The following is a 22,000-nucleotide window of genomic DNA, read 5'->3' as shown; positions in this document are numbered from 1 at the left end:
ATATATAATTAAATATTTAATTTTATATATATATATATACATATTTATATATATATACATATATATATATATATATATACATATATATATATATATACATATATATATATATATATATATTTGGTGAGGCAATTCAGGTTAAGTAACTTGCCTAGGGCCACACAGCTAATGAGTATTATGTATCTGAGGCTAGATTTGAACTTAGGTACTCTTCACTCCAGGGCTGGTGCTCTATCCACTGCCATCGCCTAGCTTCCCCTAAATATATTTTTACTAAAAAGATCTACTTAGGACTCAAGACTGGCTCACCTTATAGTGATATTCCCTTTTGGTCCAGGGAACATTTTCTCCCCAAAAGGGTTCCCAACTTTGAGCATAGATGGACTGAGGTTCAATTTTAGGCAGCCTGACTTCAGAAAGAAGATTGGATAATAATAATGATAATATAAAATATGAAATATAATAATAATAGTTAACATCTGTATAGTGCTTATTATATGCCAGGCACTATGTTAAGTTCTTTACAATGATCATCTTATTTGTTTTCACAAAAGCTCTGAGAGGTAGGTACTATTAGTAAATCCATTTTGCAGATGAGGAAACAGATATAAACAGCGGTTTAGTGACTTGCCCAGGGTACCACAGCTACTATGTGTCTGAAACTGAATTTGAATTCAGGTCTTCCTAACTCCAGGCCTGGTGCTCTGTTTATGCACTATATAATAGTAATAACAACAACAACAACAACAATGTACATAATAATCCATTTAGAAAACACTCCATATATTATCTGGGGTGTGCCGGAGCCAGCTCAAAGTGCTGGCAGAGAGACTTACTTGTTAAATTTTCAGTGTGAGTATTTACATTTCAGGAATCATCAAAGGCTGCAAATAGAGCCTTGAGTTATTGTTTTGTTGATTGTCTACACTTGAAAAAATGATGGAAAAATGTTAAAAAATGCACATTTAACCTACAAGTTTGCATATACATTTTTTCCTGAGATAATTGTTAAGCATGTATCCTCACAACATCCCAGTGAAGATTAGTGCTATTATTATCTCCATTTTAGAGATGGGTAAACTGAGATTAAGAGAGGTCAGGACCACACAGCTAGGAAATAATTATGAAAGGATTCTAATTTAAGTCTTTCTGACTCTAATTCTATGCTTTACTAACTACTATACTGCCTCTGGCTTGATATGTTTAACCCGCCCTGGAGTAGAACTATGGAGAAAATCCCATTAACAAAGCTTAGATATAACTCATGTCTATGGTCTCCCCTAGAGGGTATTAAAAGGGTCCCTCCAGAAAAAGTACTCACTGTACAGAGAAATAAATATCAGGTACAGAACAGCTATTCATTTCTTCTACTTCAAAAGAAATGCTTAAAATACAAAAGGTTCATAAGCAATCATTAACAAATACTTAAAACATGAACCACTTCGTAAGCCTGCTGGGCAGGTGTTCAACCTTGGGGATATGTGTGTGTGTGTGTGTGTGTGTGTGTGTGTGTGTGTGTGTGTGTGTAGGTGTGTGTAGGTGTGTGTTTACATATACAACATATATACACACATGTATCTATATACACACGTTATACATGCATATTTATTATCTATATATAATATGCAGAGCACACTTTTAAGTTTAATATGCATTAACATTTTCTTTATTACTTTATTTACTCTAGACAATTAATAAAACAATAAATCAGGCCCCAATGTGTATCATTTACTGATTTCCAAGGTTTTAAGTGCTCACACATCAAAGGGTTTGAGCTGCCTCCAGCACACCTCTTACGTCCCACTGCCAGTCAGAGTCTAAGAACCCCTGACCTCTTCAACCTGGGGAGCAGACTCTGATGCTGTAAAGCACAAGCACAAACACAAATACACATACATAACATAACATGACATATCAGGAAGAAAGATTAAATAGATCTCTGGTAAGATACTGTACGATTGACAACCCCAGGCACTATTTATAAGTCACCTGTGCTTATGGAAAGAAGAGGCACAAAGTCACGCAGAAGAGTCAGCCAGGGATTTGAGCCTCAGGGTTGACTAAGCATTCACATGATGCTATGTGTGTACCCATCAAAGCTCCTTCTGGAGAGAGGGAAAGGAAAAGAAATCTTCCTTTCTTCCCTTGCTAGAATTCCAAAGGATAGCTGGCATTTACTGTTTCCCAATAAAAGGGCCACCTCAAAAGATAACATAAACCATATCCCCTTGTTCATTATTGCCCACCACTTTGACACCTAAATAATGACATTAACCTCCTTTGACATACTGCCTTTCTTCTGTGCATCACAGGGGACCAAAGGACTCTGTTCAAGCATGTCTTTGAGCAAAGGGCCAGAACGTATGTCCCTCCCACACTCAATGGGAGGTACCCCAGTACAAGCTCCTGCTATGCTTCCCTTGCAGTTTAATATTTGCTGCTCCTGATAAATCAATGGACACATTTGTTCATATTCCAAAAAAATTTTTTTTGGAAAAACAGAAAAGTATTTATTAATATGTATTGCATGAGTTAAACCTGTGTTACAACAGTCTGTCCGCAGCCAGTTAGCAGCTATTGGAGGAATGGGTTTTCCAACAAGGCTTGTCAGACATAGCTGACTTGTGCAGACAATGCAAAATCCCAGTGTATTTACAGTTTTATTTTTTTTAAACCTTTTATTTGAAACCAATTTTATTTTGAACTTTTAAAAAATTTTTTAAGTGAGGCAATTGGGATTAAGTGACTTGCCCAGAGTCACACAGCTGGGAAGTATTGTATCTGGGAGGCCAGATTTGAAATCTGGTTGTCCTGGGCCAATGCTCTGTTTACTATGCCACCTAGCTTTCCCCTATAGTTTCTTAATTAACAAAAAAATCAACATAAAATACAGTATCAATATTTGCCCTGGTAGAATCACTATCAACTTCTTTGTACCCTTTTGGATGTTACCTAAGATTAAAAAGTGGGATACATTTCTAGGATTATCCTGAAATAGCACTTAAGTTTGCCCAGGCCTGACCTAATGCCATTCTATAGACAGGTTAGGAGGGAAGTCACTAGGTGAGTACTCCCTTTCAATTGGCAAACAGTAACAGGAGAACATAGGATAATCTTGTTCTTCAGAAAGGCTATCCATTTTCAATTCTGTAACAGACAAGTCTCTCCCATTCATGTAGTGGAGACTTCCAGAGGTATAAATAGCATACATCTGACCTGAGGAAATATCTGCAAATGTGAAAGTCCTCTTTCGGTCATCATCAGGTAATTCATAAGGATAGTGACATTGCAACAGTTGAGATTCTCGAAATTTCCTCAGAAATTCTCTTAACTCTATGCAATAAGACTCACTCAGTTTTGGTGTGAAAGGTTTTGGCATTCGAAACAACAGGGAATCACTCTTGCACAGTGTGTCTTCTACATCCTTCAGAAGCTTGGTGTCTGGCATCTGAGACTTTCCTTCCAAATTGGAGGCCATTTCCCTCAGCTGATTCCTGTAATGGGACAGATGGAAGTGGCTCATCCTCTTTTTCTCTCTGTTGAGGATTTCTTGCTGGGCCTCCTGCTCCTTCAGCTGCTCAAACATTTTATCCTCCTCCTCATCCAGTTCCACAAGACTGTGGATCTCCTCTTCTTCGTCACTCAGGAATTCACTTATTTCTTGAAATTTTTCCTCAAAGGTCTGTCTTGTCATTTCTACTTGTTCTGTCCACACAACAGCCCATGTCTGAGGTATCTTCTTCTCCTCCAACATTAGCTTCTGAATATCTTTTAAATTCCCATTTATAAGTTTGAGATTCTCCTGGAGCTTTTTCTTATACAGCTTAGTAGCTTCTTCTATGGGTTGGACTGTGTGAGCCTCATGTTCCTGGGACTATGAACAGGGCACACAGAGCAGGGTCTGATCATTCACACAGAACAACTTCTTAAACTCCTGGTGGGTGTCACACTTGTTAGGTCCCTCAGGCCTCTGTTGATGTTGTTTGTTGGTAATAGGTTTCTTTGGAGGGAGTTTTCTTCTTCTCCTTAAAGTGGCAACTAAAAGGCTTGAGTGGAAGATTGCCCTGCACCTGCGGCAGGAGGAAGGTTCAGAATCTTTGCTGGTGCCACTGAGACAAGATTGGCAAACACTGTGTCCACAATCAGCCACCACTGGGTCTGTGAGCTGGTCCTGACAAACGTTGCAGGTGAGCACATTCTGGTGACCTTCAATAATGTCTTTAGAAGCCATGATCCTTTGATAGCAGAGTTTGGCTGCTTTCTTCCAAGAACTCCAGCGGCAGGAGAGTTAGCTCCCAGTAGGAAAGTTCTTAGACTGATCCAGTGCTGGGTTTTTATATGTTTTCCCCAGGCAAACCCTCCCCTTCCTTATTTACATTGATTAGGTGGAAACAGAATTCTACATTGGCTGCCTGAAATGCCCCACTACTCAGCTCGGTTAACTAGCTCCATATTCCAAAATTTTAGATAGTTTTCTAAGGGGCTGGGAAAGCTCATGACTTGTCCTTTCAAACACATCCCCAGAGGACTATTCACAAAAACAAAAAATAGCAACTTGACAAAGTATCAGTAGCACACTTAGGCAATTTCAAATATATACATATGTGCATATGTATGTACATATATATATATATATATACACACACACGCACACACATATATACATATACACATATATGTGTATATGTATGCATATGTGTGTGTGTGCATTTTTTTTTCCTGAAAGCCCAGCTCTTCTATTACAGTGAATTCCATGTGAGGTGTAAACAGAGCAAGAGTTTGGTAAGTCAGTCAATAAACATTAATAAATGCCTACATTTTCAAGTCATTGTTAAGGATTGACGACAAAACAAAAGGCAAAAGATAGTGCCTGCTCTCAAGGGGCTCAGACTGTAATGGGGAAAAGGAGGGTGACTTGCAAACAGATGTGTATAAACAACCTACATATAGAATAAATTGGAAATAATCAACAGAGGGGAGACCCTAGAATTAAAAGGGGCCAGGGAAGGTTCCTCTAGGAAGTAGGATGTTAGCTGAGATGTGAAGGAAGCCAGGGAAGCTAAGAGGGGGAAGTGATGAGGGAAAACATTCTAGGTTTAGGGAACAGCCGAGGGAAATGCAAAAGTCAGGAGACAGAGCATCATATTCGAGGAAAGGCAAGCAGTCCAGGGTCACTGGTTCTCAGTGTGTGTGAAGTGGCAGAGGTGTAATCTACAAGAAGATTGGAAAAGTAATGGAAGAAGCAGGTTATGAAGGACTTTGAACACCAAATATGAGTTTTGTTTTTGATTCCAAAAGTGATAAGGAGCCACTGGAATTTTTTGAATAAGGGGTGATAATGGGGTATTAAAAACAAAACAAAACTCTCTTGATTTTTTTTTTTATTTCTCATCTTTTCTTTTCAGGTACCATCATCTCTAAAAGGCAGAAGTTTCCACTCAGTGTTAGGTGACATAGGTTGAGCCACCAAATGTCTTCCAGCCATAGAATATTGGGAATAAGTTTGACAGGAACTAAGGAACTTTTCAGCCTAGTGAGTCTTGTTCAATTAAGCTGTCACCATTGTTTTAACTTTAGATCTCAAAGCTATCATGCAAAACCTAACAAAGAACCCTATTTCCTCTGCATTTATATTGTGTTTTATTTTCAGCATTATTAATACTTTATTATAAAATTATTTCCTTATTTTTATTTTTGAAAAGTTTACTAAATAAATTGTGTTTATGTCTTTTATTTTTTAAATATAAATTTATTTATTTTTAGTTTTCAACATTTACTTTCACAAGATTTTAAATTCCAAATTTTCACCCCATCTTGCCCTTCCCCCCACCCCAAGATGGCATTCATTCTGAATACCCCTTCCCCTCATCTGCCCTCCCTTCTATCTCTCCCCTGACTTCCCTTATCGCCTTCCCTTTCTATTTTCCTATAGGGCAGGATAGATTTCTGTACCTCATTTCTTGTATTTCTTATTTCCCAGTTGCATGTGGAAACATTTTTTTAAACATGTGTTTTTAAAACTTTGGGTTCCAAATTTTCTCCCTTCCTCCTACCTCACCCACCCTAATTGAAAAGGCAAGCAAGTCAATACAGGCCATACATGTGCAGCTATGCAAAACACTTCCATAGTAGACATGTTGTGAAAAACTAACTCTATTTCCCTTAATCCTATCCTGTCCCCCCATTTATTCTATTCTTTCTTTTGACCCTGTTCCTCCTCAGAAGTACTTCCTTCTGATTACCCCTTTCCCAATCTGCCCTTCTCTCTATCATCCCCCTGCTCTCTTGTCCCCTTCCTCCCCTATTTTCCTGTAGGGTAAGACAGATTTCCATACCCAATTGAGTGTGTATGTTATTCCCTCCTTAAGCCAAATCCTATTAGAATAAGATTCCCTCATTTCCTCTTACCTTCCACTGTTTCCCCTCCACTGTAAGAACCTTTTCTTGTCTGTTTTGTGCGAGATAATGTACCCCATTCTACCTCTCCCTTTCTCCTTCTCCTATTATAATCCTCTCTCACCCCTTAATTTTATTCTCCAGATATGACCCCTTCACCTTCAACTCACCCTGTGCCCTCTATCTATCTATCTATCTATCTATCTATCTATCTATCTATCTATCTATCTATACATACATACATATAATTTTTCCCCTCCGCCTACCCTAATACTGACAAAGGTCTCATGAGTTATAAATATCATCTTTCCATGCAGGAATGTAAACAGTTCAGCCTTAATAAATCTCTTATGATTTCTTTTTCCTGTTTACCTCTTCATGTTCCACTTGAGTCTTGTATTTGAAAGTCAAATTTTCTATTCAGCTCTGGCCTTTTCATCAAGAATGCTTGAAAGTCCTCTATTTCAGTGAATGACCATTTTTTCCCCTGAAGCATTATACTCAGTTTTGCTGGGTTGTTTATGTCTTTTACCAATTTATTTAATAATGAAAGTCAAAGAGAGAGTAGGATTTAACATAAGGGAATTTGCTATCCTGTAACATGCCAGTTTAACAAAGGGAGATATATTTGCATTGACTACAACAACAACAACAAACAGAAGAAACAGTATAAGCAAACCCCAGGACTAAAATTTGGTCAGCCCTATTGACCTCAGGTTACCTTAAAAATGGCAATTAGTACGCTCAGAGGCCAACCAAAATGTGTGTACCCTTTGATCCAGCAATACCACTACTAGGTCTGTATCCCAAAGAGATCATAAAAATGGGGAAACCCCCCCACACACACACAAATATTTATAGCAGCTCTTACTGTGGTAGCAAAGAATGAAAAATTGAGGGGATGCCCATCAACTGGGAAATGGCTGAACAAGTTGTGGTATATGAATGTAATGGAATACTATTGTGCTCTAAGGAATAATGAACAGGTAGATTTCAGAAAAAAAAACTTGGAAAGACTTACATGAACTGATGAAAAGTGAGTAGAACCAGAAAAACACTGTACGTAGTAATAGCAACATTGTGAGATGATGAACTATAAATGACTTAGTTCATTTGAGCAGTACAGTGATCTAAGACAATTCCAAAGGACTCAGGATGGAAAATGCTGTGCACATCCAGAGAAAGAACTGATGAAGTCAAATGCAGATTGAACTGTACCATTTTCACTTTCTTTATTTTTTTGCATTTTTTCCCTTTTGATTGCATGCATCATATATATGATTACATGATTGAATATATATGTGTGTGTGTGTGTGTGTGTGTGTGTGTGTGTGTGTGTGTGTATACACCTATATGTATATATAACCTATATCAAATTGCTTATTGCTTCAGGGAGGGAGGAGAAGAGGGAGAGAGGGAGAAAAATTTGGGACTCAAAAAATTTTTAAATGAATGTTAAAAATTGTCTTTACATGGAAATTGGAAAAAAAATACCTATTTTTAAAAAATGGCAGCTAGGTGGTTCAGTAGATAGAGCACTGGGCCTAGAATCAGGGAGACTCATCTTTCTAAGTTCATATCTGGCCTCAGACTCTTACTAGCTGTATGACCCTGGGCAAGTTACTTAACCCTGTTTGTCTCAGTTTCTCAGCTGTAGAATGAACTGGAGAAGGAAATGGCAAACCACTCCAGGATCTCCGCCAAGAAAACCCCAAATGGGATCACAAAGAGTGGGACACTACTGAAATGCCTGAACAACAACAATAATGAGGCCTCCTTTGAACAGACAGCTGCTATCCCCCACCCCAAGTCCTTCGTTCTTTACCTGCTGCTCCCCTTCCTTTTAGTGCTGATTACATTCCAGAAGCCACTGAGCTTTCTAAAAGGGCTTCTCTGCAAAGTGGGCTGTTCCCCTATTTTATAGGGCAGTGCAGCCTCATGGTAGCACCGTAGGAATGGGTGTGAAAGTACGTCATCCAGCATTCTTGCTCTGTGACATTTATTTACCATAGAGTATTTATTGTGGAAATACGAGATGGATGGTTAGGGAAGAAAAGAACAAACAAACTTACCTTCCTCTTTGGCTTTATCGTGTATGGGTTCTTGCTTGCATGCGCTGAAATGTCTATAATTTACTCTTCAGTTTTGCAATGTTTATAGCTTTTATGTCATTTGAAGGTTATTTATAACAATTATATAAGGAAGCAAAGTGCCATAAACTGAAGTAATTTACTGTAAAATATCTGAAATGCTAAAATATCAAGCTGTGCATTACAGTATTGGTAACACCGCTCTTGGAAAAAAAGGGAAAGGGAAAAAAAAATCTAAAAATCTCTCCTATAGCCCATCAGCCAGTCTGCTTCATTCCTCCCAACGAGATTTATAAGCTCAGTAGCAACGGTCAAATATTAATTTAAATGATTTGGGGGAGAAAAAAGAGAACTTGTCTTCTTGTTACCACATTCTAAAACTTAGGTGAATCCTCTTGAGATGGGATAATAGGAAACACTGAGTCCGAGGTCAGGATGGCAAGCATTAGATGTGAAGAAACACACTGATTCACGTGTTGAAAGTGGAATGTCAAAACTGGAAGAGGCCTTCAACATTATTTAGTCCTTTCATTTTACAGATGGGGAAACTGAGGCCTAGGAATGGTGAATTGATTGACTCAAGGTCACAACTAACAATAATAATAATAATAATAATAATAATAATAATAATAATAATAGTGATTTTATATAGCATTTACTATATGCCAGGCACTGTGATAGTTGCTTTGTATATTTGATATTTTTGGTCCTCACAACAACCCTGGGAAGTAGGTACTATTATTATCCCCATTTTACAATTGAGGAAACTGAGGCAGAAAGAGGTTAAGTGACTTGCTCAGAGTCACTCAGCTAATAAGTGTCTGAGGTCACATTTGAACTCAGGTCTTCCTGACTACAGGCCTGGTGCTGTATCTACTGCTTCACCTAGCTGCCCTTAATTAATGAAAAAGCTGAGGCCAGAGTCTGGATCTCCTGATTCCCAGAATCAGAGTTCTTTCCATTATATTACACAGTCAAATGGCATCCATATGAAGCAATATCTTCATTGGCATTGGATGTCAGGAGGCAGACTGCCTGGGAGCTATGTGGTCTAACCTAGAGTCCTTTTTTATACTGATTATTCAATAATCCTTTTTGTGTTGTAGAAAATCAATAATTTTTTTTAAAAGTACAGAGATTTACACTCTTGTCAAAATAACTGGGTAATATGTGTAATAAGAACTTCTCTGGCCTCCCTCTTCTAACTTCTTGGTATTCCCAAGGTTGTAACTCACCTAACACTTAACCCTCTCTGGAGCCAGACTAATGAACCCTAATGAAATGCTAAGACAAAGAATTTAGGTCCATTATTATGGGATCAAGTGTCAACTGTGAAGGAGAGGGCCCTCAGCCCTCTCTTCTTAGAAATCTTAAAACATTGTCTTTCATTAGATTCCATCATCAGTGAAAGAGTTAAATGAAGAAAAGAGGCTGAGGTTCTATGAAGCTAGATCAGGGGTTGGCAAACTATGGCCCACAGGCCAAATCCAGACCCACTGCCTGTTTTTGCATATATAGCCTGTGAGCTATGAATGATTTTTATATTTTATTCATATATTTTATTTTTACATATTTACCATGTTGTATATTATATAATTTCTATATCTTTTGAAATTCTCTATAACATGATATATTACTTATATTTATATTCAAATGTGTAAATATATTTATATTTTATAACATCTTTCCATTCTGCATGATTCTAGGGGAAATTATTATTTGATGCATCCTCCACAGTAGATTTCCTGAAGTTATTGATGGTCTTCTTCTGGGCTTTTCCCCAAATCATGTGGGTCTTGGCATCATAATTGAATTGAGCATCCCTTGCTCTTGATACATAATTAGCCCACTTCTCCTTGCTACAATTTTTTAGGGCAGCTGATGATAGGGTGCTCTGGGAAGAGTTCTGGGTTCTCTCACCTACTGGAATAATGGTAGGATGTAATGTAATCCTTGGCTCAAGAGCCCATATATTGGCAGTGGTATCTTTGAGTTTTACAGGTTTCTCCTCTTCAAAATGGAGGTAATTATAGCTAGTCTGTCTGCTTTGCAGAGCCCTTGTGATTAGCCCAAGTAATGAAATGAAAGTTTGGGGGGGGGTTTTGTGAATAGAAAGCTCTATGCAAATGTCAACTATTAGGATTTTTATGGAACGTACTAGTATGTCTATTATATGATAATCACCAATGATACAGACAAGCAGAAAACATGCTATCTCTGCTCTCAGTGAGCTTAAAATCTGGTTGGGAAGATGAACTATATGTACATATAAAGCCCAATCAGTGGAGCACTATAGAATACACAGCAGTGTGCTAGGAAATATTTAACAATTATATATATATAAATGACAAATCACTCCAGTATCTTTGCCAAGAAAACTCCAAATGGGGTCCTGAAGAGTTGGGCACCACTGAAATTGACTGAACAAGTATATATGTATATACATATATGCATACATATACACATATATGACTGAATAAGTGTGTATATACATCTATACACACATGTGTATATAGACATACATGTATATATGTATGTATATGTGTGTGTATGTGTGTATATGTGTGTGTGTGTATATATAAAAATATACACACACACAGAGATAAATATACTTGTTCAGTCATTTCAGTCGTGTCCAATTCATTGTGACCCCATGTGGGGTTTTCTTGACAAAGATACTGGAGTGGTTTGCCATTTCCTTCTCCAGTTCACTTTACAGATGAGGAAACTGAGGCAAATAGGGTTAAGTGACTTGCCCAGGGTCACACAGCTAATAAGTACACACACACACACACACACACACACACACACACACACACACACACAGGCAGAACACACTTTAAAGTTTCATGTGCATTAACATTTTTCCATCACTTTTTAAAGTCTAGACAATAAATAAAAAATAAGCCCTGAGTTGTCACATTTCCTGATTTCTGAAGTGTAAATGCTCGCACCAAAAATTTAACAATCCGCTCTCTGGTGCCAGTTTGAAATTGTTCCAGTATATCCCTGATATATCTTATCAGGAGCACCTATGACAGTGAAAAGAGGATCTGGGTTTCAGTCCCACCTTTTCAATAAAAGAGTCCTGTGACCTTGTAAGTGGCCTGTAAGTCCCATTATCTTCCTAAACCTCCTTTTCTTCCTCTGTATAATGATGGGGTTAGATTCATATTATCTCTGAGGTCTCTTCCTTGTCTAATATTCTGTTCTAGTTTATGATCTGGCAGACTGTCTCCTATTTGCTGCCTTGTGGGGAGATGGGGCAAGACCAGAGCCTCCCACCAGCATACACATACATCACAGAAAATCTCTCAGGTGGTCTGGCCAAGGCGTTTGACAAACCTTTTTTGGGAGATAACCTCAGGGTACACCTTGTTTAGTAAGCCTGGGGCTCACAGTAGTATAGATGCCTGGGGCCCTGAGCTGGGAGCAAGAGAGAACAAGGTTGGAGTCAGATGGGTGCTCCCCATTGATATTCAGTGCTCGCTCTCTCTCACTCTCTCTCTCTCTCTCTCTCTCTCTCTCTCTCTCTCTCTCTCTCTCTGTATCTCTGTCTCTGTCTGTCTGTCTCTCTCTTTCTCTCTCCTCCTTTCCTACTTCCCCCTCTTCTCTCCCCACCTCCCTGCTCAGATATCAAACCATTAAAAATCACATGTTCCTTAAGTAGCCCATGTCTCTAAGATAGTATAATCAAGACCTCATATGTACACAGACATGTCACTGTGTGAGGGCTTTGGGGAGCACCTGCCATGATGGAAATGTATAGAGAAGTTTCCAAATCTCCTTCCAAGGCAACCTAATATTCTCAGGACCTGGGACTTTTGCAAGCATGATGGCCTGTGGCAGAGGTGTGAAGGTTGATGTTTAACAATAGACTCTCTTGGAAAAAAAAATTAGAAGATAACTAGCAATTCAATTAGTTACCATTCATTGAGCATTTATTATGAGCCAACTATATGCCAGGTACTGGTTTATGCCACAGAATATATTTATGAACAAAACCCACAATACTCACAGGTATGCTGTTTAACCTCTGCCTGACCCAGTTTCTCTAACTGTAAAATAGGGATAATAACAGCATCTACCTCCCACGGTTGTTGTGACGATCAAATGAGATAATATTTTTGAAATGCTTGGCATATAGTAGGTGCTACATAAAGGCTTATTCCCTTCCCATCCCCTCTGCCCCTAAAGAAGAAATGAGGAAATGTGACTCTCCCTTTTTTTACACAAGAAGATTATAGGTATGGAAATGTATATATTGTCAGCCTTAGTGGAAAAGTTTGTTGGTTTTTATTGAACAACTCTTTTTTTCCTCTTGTTACAGGGGATGGCTTACAAGTGAGCAGGCATATATTCAGAAACAAGGATAACATAAAATAAAAGAAAGAGCAATTTAAAAGAAAGAAACAATTAGAAAATAACAGATGATAATAGTCAACATTTACTTAGGCTTTGAGGCAGCTAGATGGGCTGTGGTTCTTGGAGTCAGAAAGATCTCAGTTCAAATTCTGCCCCAAGTAATTACTAGCTATGTGATTCTAGGCAAGTCACTTATCAATGATGATTTAATTGCCACATCTAGTTGCCTTTTCTCAATCCTCATCCTTTTTGACCTCTTTGCAGTGTTTGATACTGTTGATCACCTTCTTCTCCTTGATACTTTTTTCTCTCTAGGTTTTTGAGACACTGATCTCTACTGGTTCTCCTCTAACCTTTCTGGCCCCTCCTCAAGTCTCCTTTGCTGAATTTTCATCTACTCATGACCCCTAACAGTAGATGTTCCTCAAGGTCCCCTCCTGGGCCATGTTCTCTTCTCTCTATATACTATTTTATTTGGCGATCTCACCAGCTCCTAGGGATTCAATTATCATTTCTATGCAGATGATTCTCATATCTGTTTATGTATCTCTAACTCTTTTCCTGCCACCAGTCTCAAGTCTCCAGCTATTTATTGAACATCTTGAATCAGATTTACAATAGACTTTTTAAACTCAACAAGTCCCAAACTAGACTTAATACTTTTCTCTTTTTCCTCTCTTCCAAACTTTCCTGTGATGACTGGTAGAATGAATGAGATGTTCAGAGAAGAATAGCGTCTCTGGTGTGAGGCTTGCTGAGCCATTTGCAAAGCTTCTCATTCATGGTTGGTGTCCACCTGGTTTACCCAACTCCCACCTGTGGCTCCTAGAAGCTGTAACATGCACAGTAAAACCCTCTTGACAAATGGGCTAAAGCCAGGTTGAGGATAACTGACAGCTCTCAAACCTGTCGGTGAGTTAGGGGGATGTCTACCCCAAGGACGTGAAAACTTCCCCTGGTGGAATGGGTGGATGATAACAATGGCCATGAAGACAGCTGATGAGGGCAATGGGGGGCACTTAGATATTGGAGGTCACCCACTGCATCTTGGGTCACCAGTCATCTGTACTCTTGTGTCGCCACTAGACTTTAATGAATCTGGAAGAGTGAAGCTGATGACTTTGTGCAATTCTGCCTCAAATTTAAATCCAGTTCATTCATGAGTCAAGATATCACCTGTCATGATGTCATTGGTCTTCTTTGAAAATGAAAAGACACTTACTAGCTGTGTGGCCTTGGGCAAGTCACTTAACCCTAATCGCCTAATAAATATATGTATGTACATGTATATATGTAAAAGAAAATGAAAGACAAATAACAAGATGGCTGTGGGCACACCTCCAAAGTCCCAGTTACCCACACTCACAATGTAGGTGCCATCTTTCATATCTAATCTGTTAAGAAGGCCTGTTATTTCTATATTTGTAATCTCTCATATATACCCCCATCTGTCCTCTGACACTACTACTCTCTTAGTACTACCACCTTCCGCCTGGACTACTGCAATAACCTGCTGCTAGTCTCCCTGCTTCAAGTGTGTCCCTGCTAGTGTGCATCCTCTACTCAACTGTCAAATTGATCTTCCTAAAATACAGGTTTGACCATGTCACATCACACTCTATTCAATAAAATCCAGTGGCTCCCTGTTACCTCGAAGATCAATTAGAAAGCCCTCCTATTTGGCTTTTAAAACCCTTCATGGCCTGGACTCCTATTTAGTCTTCCCATGTTTTATTCCCCTCTGTATATTCTGCAATCCAGAAAGACTGGCCTCTTTGCTATTCCTTGAACTGGCCAATCTATTTCCTGACTTTTGCATTTTGTATGTGAGATAATTTACCCCATTCTACCTCTCCCTTTCTCCTTCTCCCAGTATAATCCTCTCTCACCCCTTAATTTTATTCTGCAGATATCACCCCTTCATCTTCTTGATACTTTTTTCTCTCTAGGTTTTTGAGACACTGATCTCTACTGGTTCTCCTCTAACCTTTCTGACCCCTCCTCAAGTCTCCTTTGCTGAATTTTCATCTACTCATGACCCCTAACAGTAGATGTTCCTCAAGGTCCCTTCCTGGGCCATGTTCTCTTCTCTCTCTATACTATTTTATTTGGCGATCTCACCTGTGCCCTCTATTTATCTATCTGTGTATATACATACATATAATTTTTTCCTCCAACTGCCCTAATACTGACAAAGGTCTGATGAGTTACCAATATCATCTTTCCATGGAGGAATGTAAACAGTTCAACCTTAATAAGTCTTTTAGGATTTCTCTTTCCTATTTACTTCTTCATGTTTTGCTTGAGTCTTGTATTTGAAAGTCAAATTTTCTTTCAGCTCTGGTCTTTTCATCAAGAATGTCCCCTATTTTACTGAATGACAATTTTTTACTCTGAAGAATTATACTGAGTTTTGCTGGATAGTTGATTTTTGGTTGTAATCCTATTTCCTTTGCCCTCTGGAATATTATATTCCATGCCCTGTGGTCCCTTAATGTAGAAGCTGCTAAATTTTGTGTTATCCTGATTATGTTTCCACAATACTTGAATTGTTTCTTTCTGGCTGCTTGTAATATTTTCCTGGGAACTCTGGAATTTGGCTACAATATTCCTAGGAGTTTTCCTTTGGGGATGTCTTTCAGGAGGTGACCAGTGGATTCTTTCAATTTCTATTTTGCCCTCTGGTTCTAAAATATGAGGGCAGTTTTCCTTGATAATTTCTTGAAAGATGATGTCTAGACTCTTTTTTTGATCATGGCTTTCAGATAGTCCAATTATTTTAAAATTATCTCTCCTGGATCTATTTTCCAGGTCATTTGTTTTTCCAGTGAGAAATTTCACATTTTCTTCAATTTTTTCACTCTTTTGGATTTGTTTTATGGTGTCTTGATTTCTCATAAAGTCATTAGCTTCCCAATTCTCCATTCTAATTTTTAAGGAAATATTTTCTTCAGTAAGCTTTTGGACTTCCTTTTTCCATTTGGTCAATTTTGCTTTTTAAGGCATTCTTCTCCTCATTGGCTTTTTGGATCTTTTTTGCCATTTGGATTAGGCTATTTTTTCAGGTCTTATTTTCTTCAGTATTTTTGAGGTCTCCTTTAGCAAGCTGCTGACTTGTTTTTCATGATTTTCTTGCATCACTCTCATTTCTCTTCCCAGTTTTTCCTCTACTTATCTTACTTGCTTCTCAAAATCCTTTTTAAGCTATTCCATGGCCTGGGACTGATTCATATTTTTCTTGGAGGCTTTGGATGTAGGAGCTCTGACTTTGTTGTCTGCTTCTGGTTGTGTTTTGATCTTCTTTGTCACCAAAGTAAGACAATATAGTCTGCCTCTTTTATACAGTTTGCTCATGTTCCCAGCCAATAACTTACATTTTAAACTCTGTTAAGGTAGGGGTCTGCTTCCAGTGTGGAGAATATACTCTCCCAAGCTTTGGGGACAGCTGTTTCAGAGATACTTGTAGGGACCTGTAAATTTTCAGTTCTTCCAAGGTGTTATGATAAGGGGAGAGGTGTTTACTCCTTTCCTGGCCTGTGCTCTGGTTTATTAGTGACCACAAGCAATCTTTTCTGCCTTGGAACTATGAGGAGGATTCCCTATCTACCTCCACTGCAAGCTCCACCACACCAGCACTCCTCTTCACCCTAGGACTGCCACCTAGAACTGCGACCCAGATCCAAGCACAGGCAAAGCAAGAGAATCCTGCCTCAGCACCAGCAAAGAAATCCGGACAATTCATCCTTGATTAGCCACTTGATTCCCCCCTCAGTCTGTAGGCCAAGAGCTACTGAGCTGTTCTGAGCCTGGGGCTGGGACAGGGACCAAGCTTCTCTCTCACCACAGTCACAGACCTTTCCTACTGACTTTCTAAGTCGTCTTTGGCGTTTGTGGGTTGAGAAGTCTAGAAACTGACACAGCTGCCTATGATTCAGTCCTCTGAGGGCTGTTCCAGGTTTGCTGAGGCCTGTTTTGTCTATGCACCCATGCTGAATTGTGTTCCTCTCCCTGCCTGGCGTAATATACCTTTCTGATCAACCATCCAGGTTGTCTTGGGCTGGAAATTTGTTTCACTCTGTCTTTTTGTGGGTTTTCTGATTTATAATTTGTTTAGCGCTATTTTTATAGGTATTTGGAGGGGTTTGGGGGAGAGCTCAAGCAAGTTACTGCTTTTACTCCACCATCTTGACTCCACCCTCCTGACTTTTGCCTTTTTAGTGACTGTTCTCCATACCTGAAATGTTCTCTCTCTTCATCCTTGTCTCATGGCTTTCCTTACTTCTTTCAGGTCCCAGAAAAAAGTCTTTCTATACTACTGTGCTATAAGACATGATAAGCACGGTGCTTTCAGAAAAACCTAAGAAGGCTTACATAAACTGATGCAAATTGAAGTGAGCAGAACCAGGAAAATATTGTACACAGTAACAGCAATATTGTATGATAATTAGCTGTGAATGACTTAGCTATTCCCAGCAATACAAAGATCCATGACAATTCTGAAGGACCTTTGATGAAAAATGCTATCTATCTCCAGAGAAAGAACTGATGGAATCTGAATGCAGATCAAAGCATACTGTTTTTAAACCTTATTTTTCTTGTTGTTTTTTTTTGTCTGTATTTTCTTTCACAGTATGACTAATATGGAAATGTGTTTTTCATGACTGTACTTGTATAACCTATATGAAATTGCTTTGCATCCTCAATGATGTGGGAGGGGGGATAGAATGGGAGAGAATTTGGAATTGTTTAAAATTGTTTTAAAAAAAGTTAAAAATTGTTTTCAGGTAATTAGGAAAAAATATTAAGATTCAAATAAATCAGAATAAATTTATTTTGCTATAAAAAAACACCTTTCCAGATCCCACTTAATGCTAGTACCTTCCCTCTGTTGATTGTCTCCAATTTATCATACATATAGATATGTTATATTATATGTGTATATATGTATTATGCACATATATATATATATATATATGTATGTGTGTATCTATTGTTTGTATCTAGTTGTTTTACATATTGTCTCCCCCATTAGACTGTGAGCTCCTTGAAAGCAGGGACCTTTACTCCCCCCTCTTTCTTTTGTATCCCTAGAACTTAACACTGTTCCTGGCACAGAGTAATAACTTAATACATGCTTGTTGTCTTGATTTGCTGACTTGACTTCACCTCTCTCAGCCTTGGTTTCTTTGTTTTAATATAGGGATAATAATTATTTATGATCTAATTAACCAAGGTTGTTGTGAAGGTTAAATGAGATAACATATGTAAAGCACTTTGCAAAATTTAAAACACTGTGTAAATGGTTATTATTATTATTACCCACTTAACGTGTCTTATCTTATTTAAGCTATATAAGAAGTTGAGAAGCTAGGCAGTATATTGATTCTTATCCCCATTTTTCCAAGTATGAAGAACAAACCATCTCAGGCAGTGCTGAAAGGGATACATGGTTCTGTGGTTCTCTTGGTTTGGATCCTCCCTCCTTTAGAGATCCATACTTTCCCACACTTTGGTTAATTGTCTTCAGGAGTTACAGTGGCCATTCCAGGTGATAAGTTTCTCTTTCCTTATCTAAACTGATCTCCAGACAACAAACCTATAGCCCACCAACAACCTGCTTAGTAGACCCTACATAGTCTATACTTTCATAGCCTTTGACAGCCTAGGTCACCAGGCATTAAAGGTCACCTTTAGTGGAAGCAGTAAATAATCAAGGCTAACAATAAAAAAAAAAAACCCAACCAAAACTTGGCCTGTAAGTCAGGAAACATAGGTTCTGGTCCCAAAATCTGCCACTGACTGGATTTGTGGGCTATAGATAGGACACAGATTGTCTAGGCCTTAGTACCTCTGCCTATAAAATGGTCTGTGGAGTTGACAATAGCTACTTTCAAGGGTCAAAATATTTATTAACCAACTACTCATCAATGGTCTCGGAGACCTGACCTGGATGTAGGGTTTGTAGCCAAAGAGTATACATAGCAAGTGCTCAATAAATACTTGTCAATTGATGGTTGAGGGCTAAGAGAGGGAGGTAAAGTGCACTAGACTCCCTGCTCCCTTGAGCTGGCAGCTTGGGAGATTCCATCCAAGAGTTTATAGGAGATGGAACACTTGCTGAGACAGGTCTTTATCTACTTAGAGGGAGCTAAATACCCTGGGTCAGCTGTGCTGGATATGTTCAATAAAGCTGTCAGGCTTCTGCATGAATATCAAGCACTGCTTCTCAGGAACCAGGCCTTCTGAAGGCAGATGCATTATCACAAAGGATTTAGAGCTAGAAGGGACTTAATTGAGCACCTAGTCTACATATTTTATTTTACAGATGAGGAAACTGAGGCTCTAAGGGTCTAAATGACTTGTACAAGGTCACAGAGATGATACCAAGCAGAGCCAGGATTTAATCCCAATCCTTCTATTCCAAATCCAGTGTCCATTCCATTACCACCATATCATACTCTGTGGCCTCTGACCTCTAACTTGTTCAAGAGAAGGAGAATTCTTGGTGTCTAGGGCATTTTTCGGTTGAGGCTATTCAAATAGTGATCCACACTACCGCTCTGTGGCCCAGTTTCCTCATTTGTAAAATGAAGGTGTTAGATTCTGGAAGGCTCCTTCCACCTCTGTGATCCTATTATTATGGCACCGTCAAAACATACTAGGGATAACAGCCTGCCTGCTTAGTTGGCATCCACATAATAAAGAGAGAACAATACAAAGGCCCTGCCACATTGGGTGAATCTCTTATGGACCATTTTTTATAAGCTCACATGGATGAGTTGCCTAGCCAACAGGATATAGATAGGTTGCAATCTGTGTCATTGGAGCGATTATGTATATAATTAAGGATACAAATCTAGGATAAGGATACAAATCTAGGATATAATTTAGAATTAGAAAGGAAGTTAGCAATTATATAGGTCCACATCTTACAGAAGAGAAAACTGAGGCCCAGGGAGACAAAATGATTTACCCATAGTAACGTAGTAAGTAGCAGAGCTAGGATCTACATCCAGGTTCATAACACATCCTATTATCAAAATGTTGACTTATGTAGATTAATTTTGTTCTTGAAGGCCTCTCAATGCTAGGCTTAAAACAATCTATGTGACTTGTTTTGCCCCTACCCATAAATGCACCTGGCATCACCAAAATTTAGCTTATCTCTCAAAGCTCTACCATCTAGGGAAAAAAAATAACCTATTCCACTTCAGAAAGGAATTAGGAAGTTCCCCCTTCCCTCAAATGGAGCCTAAATATATGTCTCTTCAATTTCAACCACTGATCTTAGTTCTATATTTGGGGGTCAAGCAGAATCAGTCTAATTTCTCTTCCATACAGCAGCCTTTCAAATACTAGAAGATAGCTATTCCCCCACCCCAAGCCCCCTAAATCTTTTCTTCTTCAAACTACTCATCCCCAGGTATTTCATCAGTCTTAGGTATGGCATGGTCTCCAATTCCTTCATCGTTGTCTTTACCCTCCTCTAAATACATTCTAGCTCATCAATATCCTTTCTAAAATGTAGATCCAGAACTGACCACAGGAGTCCAGATGAGTTCTGACCAGGACAGAAGGGAGTATAGCTATCATCTTCTCAATTAGAGGTTCTTTACCTTTTTTTTTTTGGTGGGGGGGGGAAATTATACATCCCTTTAGTAGACTGATGAAGCCTATGAATTTTTCAAAATAATGTTTTTAAATAATTGAAAGAAATTATAAATTTTGGTTAGTGAAAAAGAAGAGGTATTTTTCAAGTTCAAGTTCAAGGAAGCCTTAAAACCTATCCAAGGCCCAGAGGTCTGTGAGTTCCAGGTTAAGGACCTCCATTCTAAGTACTATCTTTCTTTCTTTTTCTTTCCTTCTTTTTCTTTTTCTTTCTTTCTCTTTCTTTCTTTCTTTCTTTCTTTCTTTCTTTCTTTTCTTTCTTTCTTTCTTTCTTTCTTTCTTTCTTTCTTTCTTTCTTTCTTTCTTTCTTTCTTTCTTCTTTCTTTCTTCTTTCTTTCTTTCTTTCTTTCTTTCTTTCTTTCTTTCTTTCTATGTACGTGTATGTATATATGTGTATACATGCATACGTATACATTTATTTATTTTTAGTTTTCAACATTTACTTTTATAAGATTCCGACTTTCAACTTTTTTTCTCCCTCCCACCTTCCCCATCCCCTTCCTCAAGATGGCAAGCAATCTAATGTAGGCTATCCATGAACAATTAAAATATTTCCACATTGGTCATGTTGAGAAAGAAGAATCAGAATGAAAAGGAAAAACATGAGAAAGAAAAAAAGTGAAAAGAGTATACTTTCATCTGCATTCAGACTCCCTAGTTCTTTCTCTGGATGTAGATAGCATTTTCCATCATGAGTATTTTAGAATTGTCTTGGATCATTGTATTGCTGAGAAGAGCTCAATTATTCATAGTTGATCACACAATGTTGCTGTGACTGTGTATAATGTTCTCCTGGTTCTGCTGACTTCACTTAGCAACAGTTTGTGTAAGTCTTTCCAGGCTTTTCTGAAATCTTCTTGCTCATCATTTCCTATAGCACGATAGTATTCCATTACATTCATATGCCACAACTTGTTCATCCATTCCCCAATTAATGAGTATCCTTTCAATTTCTAATTCTTTGCCACCACAAAAAGAGCTGCTAAAACTATTTTGTACATGTGAGTCTTTTTTCCCTTTTTATGCTCTTTTTGGGATACAGACCTACTAGTGGTATTGCTGGATCAAAGGGTATGCACAATTTTACATAGTTCCAAATTGCTCTCCAGAATGCTTAAATCGGTTCACAACTCCACCAACAATGCACTAGTGTTCCAATTTTCCCACATCTTCCCCAACATTTATCATTTTCCTGTTTTGTTTTGGTAGCCAATCTGACAGGTGTGCTGTGATACTTCAGAGCTGTTTTAATTTGCATTTCTCTAATCAATAGTGATTTAGAGCATTTTATATGATTGCAGAGAGCTTTTAATTTCTTCATTTGAAAACTGCCTGTTCATATCCTTTGACCATTTATCAATTGGGGAATGTAAGTACTATGTTTCTTAATGCCACTAGAGTCTCATTCAGGTTTTGACCACCAAATGACACTGTTGACTCAAATTGAAATTGCATTCCACTAAACACCCCTCCCCCATATC

At 38.4% G+C, this 22,000-nt stretch overlaps 2 protein-coding genes across 2 annotated transcripts in view; one reads left to right on the top strand and one right to left on the bottom strand.

Annotated features, from left to right (window-relative positions):
- The window catches only part of LOC144455599 (uncharacterized), a 111,730-nt gene that overhangs the window by 13,805 nt on the left and 75,925 nt on the right, over positions 1 to 22,000 (top strand). The window lies entirely within an intron of this gene.
- LOC110200437 (tripartite motif-containing protein 43-like) lies at positions 3,023 to 4,231 on the bottom strand. The gene is given in 1 exon segment (XM_020975779.1): positions 3,023 to 4,231. A coding segment is annotated over 1 exon segment (1,209 nt).

The sequence above is a fragment of the Phascolarctos cinereus genome, unplaced genomic scaffold (genome assembly GCF_003287225.1).
Source record: "Phascolarctos cinereus isolate Bilbo 61053 unplaced genomic scaffold, phaCin_HiC Scaffold_2;HRSCAF=192, whole genome shotgun sequence".
Taxonomy (NCBI): domain Eukaryota; kingdom Metazoa; phylum Chordata; class Mammalia; order Diprotodontia; family Phascolarctidae; genus Phascolarctos; species Phascolarctos cinereus.
Note: the sequence above shows the minus strand (reverse complement) of the source record. Positions and strands in the feature narration are given on the sequence as shown.